The sequence below is a fragment of the Daucus carota genome, chromosome 1 (assembly GCF_001625215.2).
Source record: "Daucus carota subsp. sativus chromosome 1, DH1 v3.0, whole genome shotgun sequence".
In the NCBI taxonomy this organism is placed as follows: domain Eukaryota; kingdom Viridiplantae; phylum Streptophyta; class Magnoliopsida; order Apiales; family Apiaceae; genus Daucus; species Daucus carota.
This window is the reverse complement of record NC_030381.2, coordinates 46,433,442-46,446,988: the sequence shown is the minus strand read 5'-3', so window position 1 is coordinate 46,446,988 and position 13,547 is coordinate 46,433,442. Positions and strand designations below refer to the sequence as shown.

The following is a 13,547-nucleotide window of genomic DNA, read 5'->3' as shown; positions in this document are numbered from 1 at the left end:
TGTATCCCAACCTCAGTTAGTGTAACTGATGTGCATGAACACTTGGCTATCATCGGTTTTTTATGTACGCAAGTCAATTGTGTGATTCTATTATTTCAGGATGTTGGTGACGACCGGATTGTTCGAAAAACAATTGTAATCATTTTTATTATGTAGAATACTTATATTCTATCGATTAAGCAATCTAAAAACAAAACGACTATTTGCTTAGCTCGCATTTTGTTTTACAATAAGGTTATAGTGGTCAGTTTGGGGGTTTGTCCTGACTGTTTTCTAGTATTTTATATTAATAAAATCTTATTGTTCGTAAAGAAAAATCCAAACATTTAATATAATAATATATTTTCGGCCTAAGAAGCTGAATTTTTTAAATACAGCCAAGACTTGGTATAATAGATATATTTTGAAGTTGGACTTCTTAAACATAGCGGAATGAACGCTGACCGTATATATACAAATCTTCATATTTTATTTTGATAGAATAACAAAGATGGGGTAACACTGCAATAAAAGATGATTGATAAACGATTAGTAGTTCTTTGTGAACTTAGTTTTTCTTATTTATGAGCATGAAAACATAGCTGACCTTGATTCTAATGATCTGCGGTCTGAATGCAATGGAATATGACTTGTGATTACCTGCTCAACGGGACGCTATAGAGTTCATACGATGTTTTAGCACAACATCAGCGTGTTCTTAAACTAGAAAACTATAATTCTCGGGCCACTAACGTTTTTAATCAAATAAATAAAAATATGTCATAAATATAAATGTAAGAATATTTCTCCAACAAATTAGCCAACCCGTAATATTGATTATATTTGTCGAAATTTAAGATATTTGTATTTTATTATATGAAAATAATATTTTATATTTATAATTACTTAATTTAATAACATTTTATTTTTAAATAACTAAACATTATTATCACTCTTATTAAAATATTTCCAACCTACAAAACTTTTAGTTAAAATAATTAAGAAGATATACTATTAATAATAACTACAAACATTGTGCATAAAAAGATTTTAACCCAATGATATATTTCTCTTTTGTGTAATTTTAGCAATCTTCTTTATAAGGGGATGTATCATCAAGCGAATCACTCAAGTGAGTTTCATATATCAGATTGGCCACTAATATCAAAACGACATTAAAAAAATTGTTAAAATCAATTAATTAATGATATACGTTGTTAATTCCCTTTGATATTTAATTGAGAAAAAAAAGTTGATACGTTAAAACATGTATTACTTTGCTAATTGTTTCAACTTTTAAGTTATATATATAAGTGGAAGTCTAAATTTTGGTTATCAAATTAGTGCATGATTATAGACAACACGACAAAAATAATTATTATGTGTACGAGTAATTGATTTTAATTCTCAGGCCCCAAGTATCAGTGCTGTAGTGCATTATTAATAAAGGTTAGCATGATCTATTCGACATAAAAATAAGTTTAAATGGCTAAATTGTAAGGAATACAAGTACTTGGTTTTTATGTGAACAAACTCCTGTTTTTATGTTGAAGTAAGTTGTGATTAGTATGATTAACATATAAGAATACAACTTGTTTCAAATCTTAACAACGTTTAGGACACACTTTGTTAAACACCAACCGAAAGCCGTGAAGGAAAGAGTTCACCAATAGTTTAAAACAAAGAGTTTACCAACTTATCGCTTATAATAATTATGAGAATATCTATACTTGAAACAAATATAGTCTAAACATTAGACAGAGTCATTTGTTAAATCTCCTGACCATTAATATGTATGTATGAATAATAATCTTTGTGCTATACACTTATTAGTCTGGATGTTAGATGTGTTAATTGAAGTCCAATTTCAACAAATATTAAATAATTATATATATCAACTTTAATTAAATATTCACTCATTTTTTATATGTCATCTTGACTTCTACATACATTTAAAAAATTTAAACATGTAATTAATATTATTGTTTTATATATAATTATATTATGATTAATTTGATATTTAATAATTTTAAAATGAAATTAATATTATTTTAATAACAATTGATGGAAATTGAAATTATTTTAGGAATCTATGAAGTTTTAGTTGTCCATATTAATGGAGGAAATAGACCGATGACAATGATAATTGGTAATCCTTCAATAAAATATCTGTACATGCCTGCCCATACACTTCTTTAAGCCAGTAATCCACTAGATTTTGTCATCTCGTCGAGGAGATATAAAAGGAGTCGTTCAGCACAAAATACTGACACAAGTAATCCTAAAAGGGAAAAACTTGCATATACAATATAGATTTTCTGCAATAGCAAAACACACAAAAAGACAGAGTGATTTTCTTTAAAAGCCTGCATTTCATATCACTTGCACACAAAAGTGCCATGCTTACTTTACTTGGCAAAAAATAATACAAAATTTAGATTTCATTTTTTTTTTTTTTTGTGATCTAGTTGGTTTGATTAATGCAAAAGTGGATGGACAATGAATACAAAAAAAAGTCGGAAATGTAGGGAAGATAATGGAGTTGAAAAAACAAGTAGCTAGGAGGAGATATGGGACAACTGCCTCGGCATGACTTGAATATCTAACTGCCATCATCCATACTTAAGACGACTTTGCTCCTCCCTCCCCAAATTTAAAGCACTCCATCCATAACTGGCCCCTTTTATTGCATCCTCTTTTTTTTCCTATTTTATTTTCAAATTTCAAAAAATACAATAAAAAAAGACACAAGTCCAACCAATAATTTATGCAATTTATTATGTATAAATAATTGAGAAATGGGTGACTCCGAGAGATCAACTTAATGCAGGAGGGACCATGCACAGATCTCATGCCAAAAGTTTACAACTGCTTACTTAAATGTAGATATTATTTTTTGTTTAATCAAAATTTCGATATGAAAAGTTGAAAACATAACGTGAGGTTGACTATAAATAGATGAGAAACTTGGGTCAGTAAACAAGCAGCCAAGGCTTTGTTTTTCAGGCTTTGAGATGGGTTCAGTTGGTGTGCAGGCTTTTGTGGATGAAGAAAATCTCTCCAATGGAACAAGGATCCAACCTGTTTCATCTACTCCAAAGCAAGTTTTTTAAGTCATTATTATTTGCACTTTTTTTGTGATAAGTGCTGTGTACTTATGATTAGTGTTGTGTGTTGCAGGTCAGAGCATTGGAAAGAGAATGGAGAGAAGAGGCAAACATCATTTACTTTGGGAGAGAGGCTGGGATTGGATGAGCTTTTTACCTTAAATGTATGCATCCATGCAACAACTTTAACTTGATTCATTACACATGTTTAGGATAGGCAATGTGTGTTGTTTGGGTTTTTGTGGATGTCGGAAATTAAAATACTCACGCACTCATGACTCATTTCTCCGCTAATAGAGATGTGTATAAGCAGGTATGTGTCATGTATCAAAAGATGTGACTCAATTTAAAAGGAGATAACTGTGAACTGAGACCACCTGATGTATTTTTTTCCTTTTGTTTTCAAAAGCTGTGGAGAGAATTCAGAGGGCATCTGTCATTTATCAATAGATGTGACTTAATTATGTGATCACTGATAAAAAAGTTATTTTGAACTGAAATCACCTAATTTTTCTTTTAATTCAACAGCTCTGGCGAGCATCCGTCGGGGAGCTTCTTGGATCAGCGGTTCTTGTCTTTGCAATAGACACCATAGTCATTTCATCCATCCACACGGAAACAAAAACACCAAACTTGTTACTGTCATTTCTCATCGGAATTACGGTCACAATTTTACTTCTAGCTGTCCACCCTGTCTCCGGAGGCCACATAAATCCTGTAATATCCTTTTCTGCAACTCTCGTTGGCCTGATCTCAATGTCGCGTGCTGTTGTCTACATTTTAGCACAATGTGCTGGTGGTGTACTAGGTGCACTAGCCCTCAAAGCTGTGGTCAGCAGCCAAATTCAGAATGCTTTCTCACTTGGTGGCTGCACACTCACTGTAATTGCACCAGGCCCTAATGGCCCTCTTACAGTAGGCCTCGAAACAGAACAGGCCTTCTGGCTTGAGTTTATTTGTACCTTCATTTTCCTGTTTGCCTCAATCTGGATGGCTTATGATCACCGTCAAAGAAATGAACTAGGCCTTGTTTTGGTTTTCACCATCATTGGACTTGTGCTAGGTCTTCTGGTTTTCATTTCCACAACTGTAACCGGGCAAAAGGGCTATGCAGGTGCCGGGATCAATCCAGCTAGGTGCATAGGTCCGGCCCTTGTCAGAGGAGGCCATCTCTGGGATGGTCATTGGGTCTTTTGGGCCGGACCTGCAGCTGCATGTGTAGCTTTCTATATCTACATTAAGATCATTCCAAGCCAACATTTTCATATTGTAGGGTATGAGAAACATGACTTCTTCAATGTTTTGAGGGCTCTGGGAGGTTCAAATGGTGGGCACTGAAGTAATTGCTTGGCCTGTGAAAAGGCTTACTGTTAAGGCTTAGAATTATGTTTACTTTGTCAATATGTTGTTTACTTGTACTTTAAACTGTATTTACTCCTAAAATCCTTGGTTTTAACTCCAAATAGGAAATCAAAAACAAGGAAACACAGTAGTTAAGTAATACAATCTCCTCTGTGTACTTATTGTTTTATAGTATTCTGTTTTCTATGTGTTGCAGACTTGCAGAGCTTTGTAATTCTGGACTCTAGTCCGTCTCTTTGTCCATAATCTTTGATTACCATCGTTTAACTTGGTATATTACAAGCTGACCAAATTTTTATATCAAAACAAGAAAAATAAAAACAATCATCATTGATATAATAAGATCAATATAAGATAAATGTCGACGTTCTAATCATTTTCACATCTCTCAAACGTATATTTATCAAAAACAAAATGGCACGAGGGCCTGTTGGGGAACAGGATTATGTGAACTGATATAGAAGAAACCACCTAATTTAATCATCTACTTTGCTTTTTCTCTTTCTGCTGCTGCAGCTGCAGGTGCAGCCTGGCTTGCTGCAGCCTGAGTTGCCGCGGCCTGAGTTGAAAGAAACCGCATAATCTCAAAAAATTTGATCTGGCCATAATAAATGACAGTCTGCATGTTTTGGACAGCAAAATCTTTACCCCGTACCCATACTTCCATCAATTTTCTGTCGATTTCCTTCTCGTGTTTCATTAAAACTGGTCGAAGTATATTTTCGTATATATATTCCGCCCCCTGAAAAATCATGAATGGATGTGAGACCATTTGGCTTATTACACAAACATACATTTTTCAGCTTAAAATTAAATATGACTTAAAGTCCGGACTTTAAGCCGAGAAAAACAGACCATATACACGGACATATGTATACGGGGGACAACTTACTCGTGTTTTGGGATGCCATAGGTATATAATAAACACTAGCTTAGCTTCATCATACAAGGGTAACCTGCAGGACAGAAAAATAAACAAGCGTTATTAAATTTTTTAAAAATAAAACGACATTCTATATTATGAGACTTCAAATGCAAACTTGCAATACGAAATCCTTTACCATGATACAAACACATCCACGAATCTCTCACAAACTGTTAGCAGTGCAACCAAAATCCTACAAAATTTCAGCAAACACATTGCAGTATAAGTAAAAAAAAAAAAATCATATTTACGATAACCGGAAACCAGGATTTCGAGAGAGTCGGGACTAAAATATACCAGTAGCGGCACCAAAAGATAAGTTGCTCCTTATTTGGGGGATTTTTCTCCACTGCCTTGAAGCATTCGTATGCTGGGTAAAGATACCCAAAAGCCGACCTTTAACAAACACGAAAGATAATTAATTAAGCATTCTTCAAATTTAATAAAACCTAAATTTAATTAACGAAATAAATTAAAATATGATGAGTTGGAGTTGAGGACGTACAAAAGGACTCCTGAAAGTAATGTTCCCAACATTTTTCTGATGAATCACAAACAAATATCGAATCAAATCATAATAATCTGAAAATCAAACGTTAAGGAAAATACATTAATTAAAAAAGAAAAATGAATGAATAAAATCCACCTGCAGGCAGTGGAGAAAAACGATAGAATGGAGGGAGTTTAATGGGCAAGAGATGTGGATTTGGTTTAATGCACAAATGAAAATTCATGCATGTATAAATAATGGAGGGAGAGTTGTGTTGATGGACGACCAGTTATTTCGTAGTTATATTATTTTGGCGGGCATAATTGGATTTTTATTCGGAATATTAATTATGATTAACCACAATCACTTGTGTTTCGTGTCCTCGTATATATAGGATTCCCTGCTATTTGTGGAGATTTTATGTAATCCTGGTTGGTCTTTTTTTTTTTTGGCACTGATTACACAGGCACACCCGTGCGGGGTATAAGAGCTCAACCACCGCACCAACATTCTGGTTGGTCTTATCGGTGGCTCAAATATACTTGAGTTTGTTGTCATGTGTGTATTCGAATTTTATCATGTTCTTGATATTTATGACATAAATATTGGCACAGACTGTGAGGATTTAGCTGTAATACTTTTGAAATTTTGTGAAATTTCACGGCTTCTCTGAAAGAGTTGATAATGGGCGTTGAAGGCAACAGAATGAGACATATTTTCGCATTGGTTCTTAGTTGTATTTGAAATGTACTAGAGCCAAGATAAAGAAGGTAGCTTATGAAGAGCGACAATGGTTAGCATGGCGTACTGCAGAAGTCTTTCTAATTCTATTAGCCTTAGTACTACTTGAACTATATATTGTTGTCGAGAAGCATCTCACCTGGAAACTGAAAACCTACTGGCCGAGTGACTACTGTTGTTAGTGGTGGCCGTAACAGTGATCAAGTAAAAATTTGTCTTGACGCCTAAAAATGTGAAAATTCATGTAAACTGATTTCAACTGCGTAATTCAGTGTTCCTGAGATGCTGTCCGACGCTGTTCGGTTTGATTGATATGGACCATATTGTCTCAGTGTTCTATATCTTCCATTGGAAAGTACGAAAACGTACTAATTATGGCTCGTTGAGGAGATTTTTGAACTTTATTGCAGTAGTTGCAATTGCAGGGGGGCTCCCTTTCTGGATATAGTGTGCATCTAAGTGTAAAGCATAGGTGAGGTGTTTGCTAAGAATATCAAGATAAGTTAGTTTAAGCGGCCAAGAGAATACATCGTTCAATGAGTTGTTACAGTATAAATTAAGAAAAAGTATGAAGGTATATAAACTTTTTGATCAGCAATCAGTTGTATTGTCTTCAACAGTTTCGCTTCACTAGTTAGCTATTCTGGTAAAACAGTATGTAAAGAACTATCCTCAATATAGTTGAGGAGAGCATGATACTATGATAACAAATCAGATCAAGACATAAAAAACCAGGAGATTCATTTTTGTGAATATTTATTGTTACTGATAAACAATTATGAAAATTTAACACAATCTTAACATAGTATGTTTACAGTTTCATCATTGGTTGAAATGATTCAAGTATGCTATTGTTGCCACAAAGCGTCTCCTATAAACATGTCTGAAAGAAACTTGTACAAATCCTTTGGATATACAGAGCTTAGACAGATGAAAGAATGAAAGGCATAGTAATTTCGGCCTTTTGCTTTGCTTCAATTTTTGAGTGCCTCTAATTACTCTTCTTGATAATAACAATCTCAATGCATAAATTTGAAACTTTGAGCATCTGTAAGATAAAGAACTGATACACAAGACGCGTAAGAGAAAGTAGCTTTGTTATTACAAGAGGTTACACATTCTAACTCTCTAGGAATTAGATCTTTATATTCCCAGAAATGTCAGCAGCAGAGTAAAATACATTGCTAGGTCTCCATAGAGCTAAGGTATACTTACTAATTAACTATATACAATAACCAATCCAAGTCGGCAATTCTGATCAACACAAACAACAGACTGCTACAGCTACAACTTATACCGTTGTAAATTTAACTTAGCAGTAAGATTAATGAAAACATCTTCTTTGCATGGAATAGTTAAACCTCCCATTGGATGATCAAAGCCAAACTCTTCCTCTGCATAACGCAGCAAGTTCTGAAATGAAGGATGCTTTAGGTAGGAGACCGGAACTATAAACCGCTTCCTCTGAATTTCACCAACATAAACTGCAAAATAGCCTTTAGGAACATTGGAGTCATTCTTAGCAAGAAGAGAGTGGAGCTTCCAGATTTTCTTGGCACCAAGAATCACAGAAGGCATGCCGCCGATTCCCATAATTGTCAGCTACTTGAAGCTAAACAAAGATATATTGGCCTTCTAAGGGGATCAGAGAACTTCAAGTTTGCATATACTTAGCACTTATGGTTTGTTGAAATACTGATGGTGTCACTGGTATTTATAGTAGATACCTCAGTACCTTTTGTACTTAAATTCTTTCAATATTCCAGAAAATGAGATGTCTGGTAAGAACTTTTTACTAAAAATAGTCTGCCATGACCCAACTCATCTTCACATGGCTGTGCTCATTTTGGTTATGTACCAGCCTGTGTAAAGTTATGAGTCCCACTTGGTTCTGTGAAGTCATGATCTCATGATAAAACAAACCACCTTCTCTTGTTGAAAATTATATATACTTGAATCTAAATTCAGATAATGGTAATCCAAACTCTTTTGCCGACTCTACACGGATTGAATTTATATATGACGCGTTTGCTTCATGGTTAATGAGTCCGGTTAATGGGAATCGGAATCTCAAACCTTTGTTGGTATTTGGATTAGTAATTTTGTGACATAGAATGAGAACCACAATCTCACTTGAATGGTAAATCATTCCGTACACTATCCTTTAATATGCATTCCATACCCCTCCCATACCCTTTATTCCCATTCCCGATTCTGATTCCCACTCATGATCCAAACGCCTGCATAGATGTTACTTGTCTGGGATAAATGAAATGTGGTTTCTTTATACAGGCTTTGCAAAAAGGTGCTAAATATCTTGATAAAGTTTTTCTTTCATTATTTCATGAAACCTGCAAGTTTGTTATTCTGGTAAGAGTAAACTTTTAACAACTGATAGTTTCGAGCTAACAAAATATCATTAGTTATATATGAATCATACCAGTGGACTAGTTGTTTATGCCAAGTTATTTTCCGAAGCAGCAGTTGGGTGGCCTACTGTGTTTACTCATGTTTCTTGCAACAAAACGCCCACAGAAAAGTTCGAAAACCATCAATTTCTGAAGCAGTTTCTTATCTCTTCTCTTTATAAAAAAATATTCATGACACCGTCAGTATGTAATGCATATAACGGATTCCAGGTTTTGCATGCAGAGGGGAAGTTGAGCCTTTTCTTCGTTGACGCAAAATAAGCACTTTTTCTTTCTCTGCTATTATAACTAACAGGACCATGCCAACTAATTTTATTTGCACTCCTTACACTTTAATCTGTGAGTTTGTGTGTGAACATTTCTTATTTACTGAAAACAAAAAAAAAGTCTCTTTTTCCGATAATTTTCACTTAGCACAGATCAATCGTAAGCATGAAGTAACATGTTAAGTCTAATTGAATGGAATGAGGAATGATAAGAGAATGGAATGAAAATTCATAACGAAGTTTTATGGAGAAAAAGGAAAGTATGAGACAATAGTAACTTAATATGAGTTAAACTAAATTTCTTATGATGAAAATTGCAGAGAAACATGATGAAGTTTAATGAGCATTCCCGAGTAGATTTCTACTTCAAATAATTGGAAGGGAATGATAGAATGAATGAAAATTATAGACATTTTCCCCCCATTCCATTCCATCGCACCTTATCATATATAGATCTTAAACCTTTCATTACCAGTAGGAGATACATGTTGGGTGGCTGAGTGAATTGAGCTATTAGATTTGGTATTCTGTGGATTATTAAACAAATTGATCCCTGGGGCTACATGCCTTTCTGAGTAGTCTAATCCGTATGCTAAAACTTGTCTCTCTTTTTTTTCCCCCTTGGTCATATACAGACATATGAAATTCGGTGATGTATACAATGTATTATTGCCCGGCGAATGTAATCATCCAGATAAGCGATTTTTAGCTTCATCCATAAGAACAGTTAATTAAGACGGAGACTGATGGCTCCCAAATCCGTAGGCCCTTATGCTCGCCTACGGTGTTCACTTATGGAACCTCTCAAGTTCTCTTTGGAAAAACCGTAGGCATAACCCAAGCAGGTGATGCACACGTGGCAGCCATCCCAATACCATGTCATCCTTGAAAATCTGGGTTAACCTCCACTTATGTTGAATAGCCCTTCCACCTCAAACACTCATATATTAAACCAGCCCACTCATCCTTCAAACAGTCACCTCTCACAGTATAAATAGGAACATAAGAGAATAATAAGTTTTAGGCACCATACACGCACAAAAAACCCATATAACCATGGCGGCTACGGGTCATTAGCAAAATCCCTACAGCCATCAGAGACATATGATGGAGTTAAATGATAATGATCTCATCTCATTTATGTCTCTTGATTGCATGTAGAGTCCAAGCTAAAGACCAATTTGGCTCTTAATGCCTGAATTAATGGTCTGGTTCGAAGACAGAAGCCTTGTTCTTCTAAACTCTAATTAACCTGTTGACTGTTGTAGTCTTGATATGCATCTCGCTAAGTGGAATGCCATTTGTATTTTGCGATATGCTTCTAGTTCTGAGTTCCTATTCGGCGTAAATATATCGGTTTTATTCGGTAAAGAAGAACCGTGTTTCTTTAAGAGTGAATAATATCTCAAGATTGCAGCTTCAAACTTGAGGGCTTGCCCGTAAAATAAACATGATGGAAATGCACCATGGGTTAAATAAGTATAAATGAGTTGCGGACAGCCATCAGCTAAAACTCTTCGTTGTTAATCGACTTCAACATTTTGAATTTTATCGTTGTAAGATTATCGACGTGGGGTGTTATACAACACTTTAAAACAACCCAACTCAACACAGATTCCAAAATTCACCGTATATTGCTTTATTGGTGGTTATTCGTGTTCTTTAAAGAATCATATCTGGTAGTACTAGTCTAGCTCTAGCACAAGCCCTTGTTGGGTTTAAATTTAAAATATTATTAGATCGCTACACGTATTTTTTACGTGTTTTCATGATTAAATATCTCTTCTTGTTGATGCAAGAGTCATTTATTGGATTATCTCCACGGTTTTAAGTGAAAGATAAGTTCTCAAAAAAATAATTAAAAAAATAATATTTGCCACATGACGGTTACATTAGTAGCATGTATACTTCTGTGCACATAATATTTGCCACATGAAAGTTACTTATGAAGGTTACTTACAAGTAACACCGTAAGAACTTTGATTCTGTACATATATTTTGCACAATCCACACAAGTCAGCACGAACCGAAGCGTGGGAAAACTAAATATTTCGTTTCTAAATACAACTTTCATCTCTTGTCAAAGAGGAAAAAGGGCCAAAATAAAAGAATGTTACGTCAAACATAATTTGCAAGACATGTATGTTGGTGCAGTCATCTTCACAGATCAAGTCATCAAGGTAATGTACTTAACTGCAATGTCAAATCAATGAAAGCATCTTCTCTGCACGGGATAGTTAAACCACCCATAGGATGATCAAATCCAGATTCCTCTTGGGCTCGAAGCAACAAGGCTTGAAATGAAGGATGGTTTAAGTAAGACAGAGGAACTACGAATCTCTTCTTTATTGTTTCTCCCACATAAACTGGTAAATGGCCTTTAGGAACATTTGAAAGATTGCTCGAACGGAGCTTAGACATCTTCTTGACAACTAGAGCAATTGAAGGCATATGCATTCCCATGGTGATCACTGTTTCTTTTGAAATTGGTTGAAAATTAGATATTAGAACTTTAATGTTGGTTATTTGTGAAGCTAGAGCTGAAGAAGTTATATATAGTGTGTATTTAGCTGCAGATCATAGATGAAATAAAATTGGAAATTATTTTGCAGTTGTCAGCTGTCCTTGCTCACTATCCTCACATGGCTTTGCTCATTTGGTTTTAAGTATATGTTATCCATCTACCAGCTAAGTACGGTTGAAAGCCGGCTCCACTTGTTTCTGTACAGTCATGAACACAATAACACGTTTCGGTGGCATATAGTATGCTAATAATTTTCTGAAGAAGCTTTAATGATTTCATGAGTTGTTTTCAAGTGAGAAACCTGCAGTTGCTTTTTCTTAATCGGATTTTCTAGTGTGTGCTCGTGACTTTTAAGTTAGGTACTGGATTTCTATGGCTCTAATCTCATTAATACTGATGACCCCTGCATGCACAAAAATCTTCCACCTAAGTAAAAAGTAGTTGTTAGCGTCAGAAAGACCCTTTCTTAATAGATAGTGAGAATTGAAGTTCTAATAATGCTTAAATTCAGCTTAAAAGAGTATCAGAGTGAAATTGCAGATTGGGTTTCCTAGTTTTTAACTCTAGGGACTTGCAGTCTCCAATATATGATGACTGAGAAATATTGATCATTAGTGGGGTTTAGGGCCACCTTCACATTTGAAAATAATGTTCAATAAATAGAGTCCACTGACTCAACTAATTTCATTAAGCACTCTTAGACTTATATTGAAGACCTGTTCTTGAAGCAAGTCTTCTGAGGTTTTTCTACTGTCGACAGCAAAAATCTTTGAATTTGCTTCAATGCTGTCTTCATGTCGGATGAAGGTTCGTGGCCTTGCACTAATTGCCTTCATATGTATAGGTTGCATTAATCCACTGAAGCATTCAACACTTAAATTTGACAGATGTTTTGTGTTATTTATCAGCAAGTTCACTTCTGTGATTCGATTTGTTTTTCCCTGCTGTATTGTATCTCTAGCATGGACACATGGAGTAAATATCTAAAATAAATATGCAAGTACCACCAAGATTTCACTAAAACTGAACAAAATTTAGGAAGTTTAATTTTATTTAATAAACGTAATAGTTAGGCTGAAGGTTCAGCATTCTGAACAACTACAAGATTGTAGTTGAATTTTTCTTTAAATCAAATTTGATCGCCTCATTTACGCTGTAATTTTCAGTTCATTGGCTCATGTAGTTCATAGAGACAGGCAGTGACCCTACCTGCACCTTTGAACTTTTCTCACGAAAGCCCCCTGACTCCTACCTCTTTGTAACAACGACTCCTCATAGAGAAGCTGTCCTTGTTTGACCTTTTCTTCTTCTATATTGCTGTGCACTTATGTGACTGTAGTTGAGGACCTCTATATGCAAGGTTACTCAGGTAAGTTCGGACATTTGAACTCTCTGGAAATCAGAACGCTTCCAAGATCTTTCAGTTAAATACAATGAAATCAGGATGAAACTTGCACTATTTAGAGATGTATTGGTCATCATTCCTACTGATATTTTACTCAGATCTTGTCTACACTCTTTGTTATCTTTATTTTATTTTCAAAATTCTAATTCATTTTTTACATTTAATGACTGGTTTCAACTAAAAGGAGGGTAATACCATAATTGTCTGGGAGATCTGGACATTTGTTCTATGTGTGCCATTGATAGTGGCTGGTAATATTTCTAACAATTGTTCCACCCAAGATCATTTTAGGAGACGTGATAACTGATAAGTCCTCAGC

At 34.8% G+C, this 13,547-nt stretch overlaps 3 protein-coding genes across 3 annotated transcripts; 1 reads left to right on the top strand and 2 right to left on the bottom strand.

The window, feature by feature from the left end:
* Positions 1 to 2,918: 2,918 nt before the first annotated feature.
* Positions 2,919 to 4,634, top strand: LOC108204740 (uncharacterized). The gene is made up of 3 exons (XM_017374321.2): positions 2,919 to 3,079; positions 3,160 to 3,250; positions 3,615 to 4,634. Exons 1-3 carry the CDS (start codon positions 2,994 to 2,996, stop codon positions 4,422 to 4,424), a joined length of 987 nt encoding a protein of 328 aa, XP_017229810.1. The 5' UTR covers positions 2,919 to 2,993; the 3' UTR covers positions 4,425 to 4,634.
* Positions 4,635 to 4,769: 135 nt separating this feature from the next.
* Positions 4,770 to 6,326, bottom strand: LOC108200285 (putative HVA22-like protein g). Its single transcript, XM_017368392.2, has 6 exons — positions 6,020 to 6,326; positions 5,879 to 5,914; positions 5,671 to 5,769; positions 5,510 to 5,566; positions 5,341 to 5,404; positions 4,770 to 5,190 (listed from the first exon to the last, which is right to left on the bottom strand). Exons 2-6 carry the CDS (start codon positions 5,908 to 5,910, stop codon positions 4,933 to 4,935), a joined length of 510 nt encoding a protein of 169 aa, XP_017223881.1. The 5' UTR covers positions 5,911 to 5,914; positions 6,020 to 6,326; the 3' UTR covers positions 4,770 to 4,932.
* Positions 6,327 to 7,684: 1,358 nt separating this feature from the next.
* On the bottom strand, positions 7,685 to 8,404 carry LOC108211291 (auxin-responsive protein SAUR21-like). Its single transcript, XM_017382851.2, has one exon. It carries the CDS (start codon positions 8,195 to 8,197, stop codon positions 7,889 to 7,891), a length of 309 nt encoding a protein of 102 aa, XP_017238340.1. The 5' UTR covers positions 8,198 to 8,404; the 3' UTR covers positions 7,685 to 7,888.
* Positions 8,405 to 13,547: the final 5,143 nt, after the last annotated feature.

Excerpts from the sequence above, each read along its gene's own strand:
- LOC108200285 (XM_017368392.2), bottom strand. The coding sequence starts at position 5,910 with ATGTTGGGAACATTACTTTCAGGAGTCCTTTT. Across the intron at positions 5,770-5,878 it reads TTACTTTCAGGAGTCCTTTT|GTCGGCTTTTGGGTATCTTT; the intron begins GTACGTCCTCAA and ends TGTTTGTTAAAG. Across the intron at positions 5,405-5,509 it reads GTGGATGTGTTTGTATCATG|GTTACCCTTGTATGATGAAG; the intron begins GTAAAGGATTTC and ends TCTGTCCTGCAG.
- LOC108211291 (XM_017382851.2), bottom strand. The coding sequence starts at position 8,197 with ATGGGAATCGGCGGCATGCCTTCTGTGATTCTTGGTGCCAAGAAAATC.
- LOC108204740 (XM_017374321.2), top strand. The coding sequence starts at position 2,994 with ATGGGTTCAGTTGGTGTGCAGGCTTTTGTGGATGAAGAAAATCTCTCC. Across the intron at positions 3,080-3,159 it reads CCTGTTTCATCTACTCCAAA|GTCAGAGCATTGGAAAGAGA; the intron begins GCAAGTTTTTTA and ends TGTGTGTTGCAG. Across the intron at positions 3,251-3,614 it reads ATGAGCTTTTTACCTTAAAT|CTCTGGCGAGCATCCGTCGG; the intron begins GTATGCATCCAT and ends TTAATTCAACAG.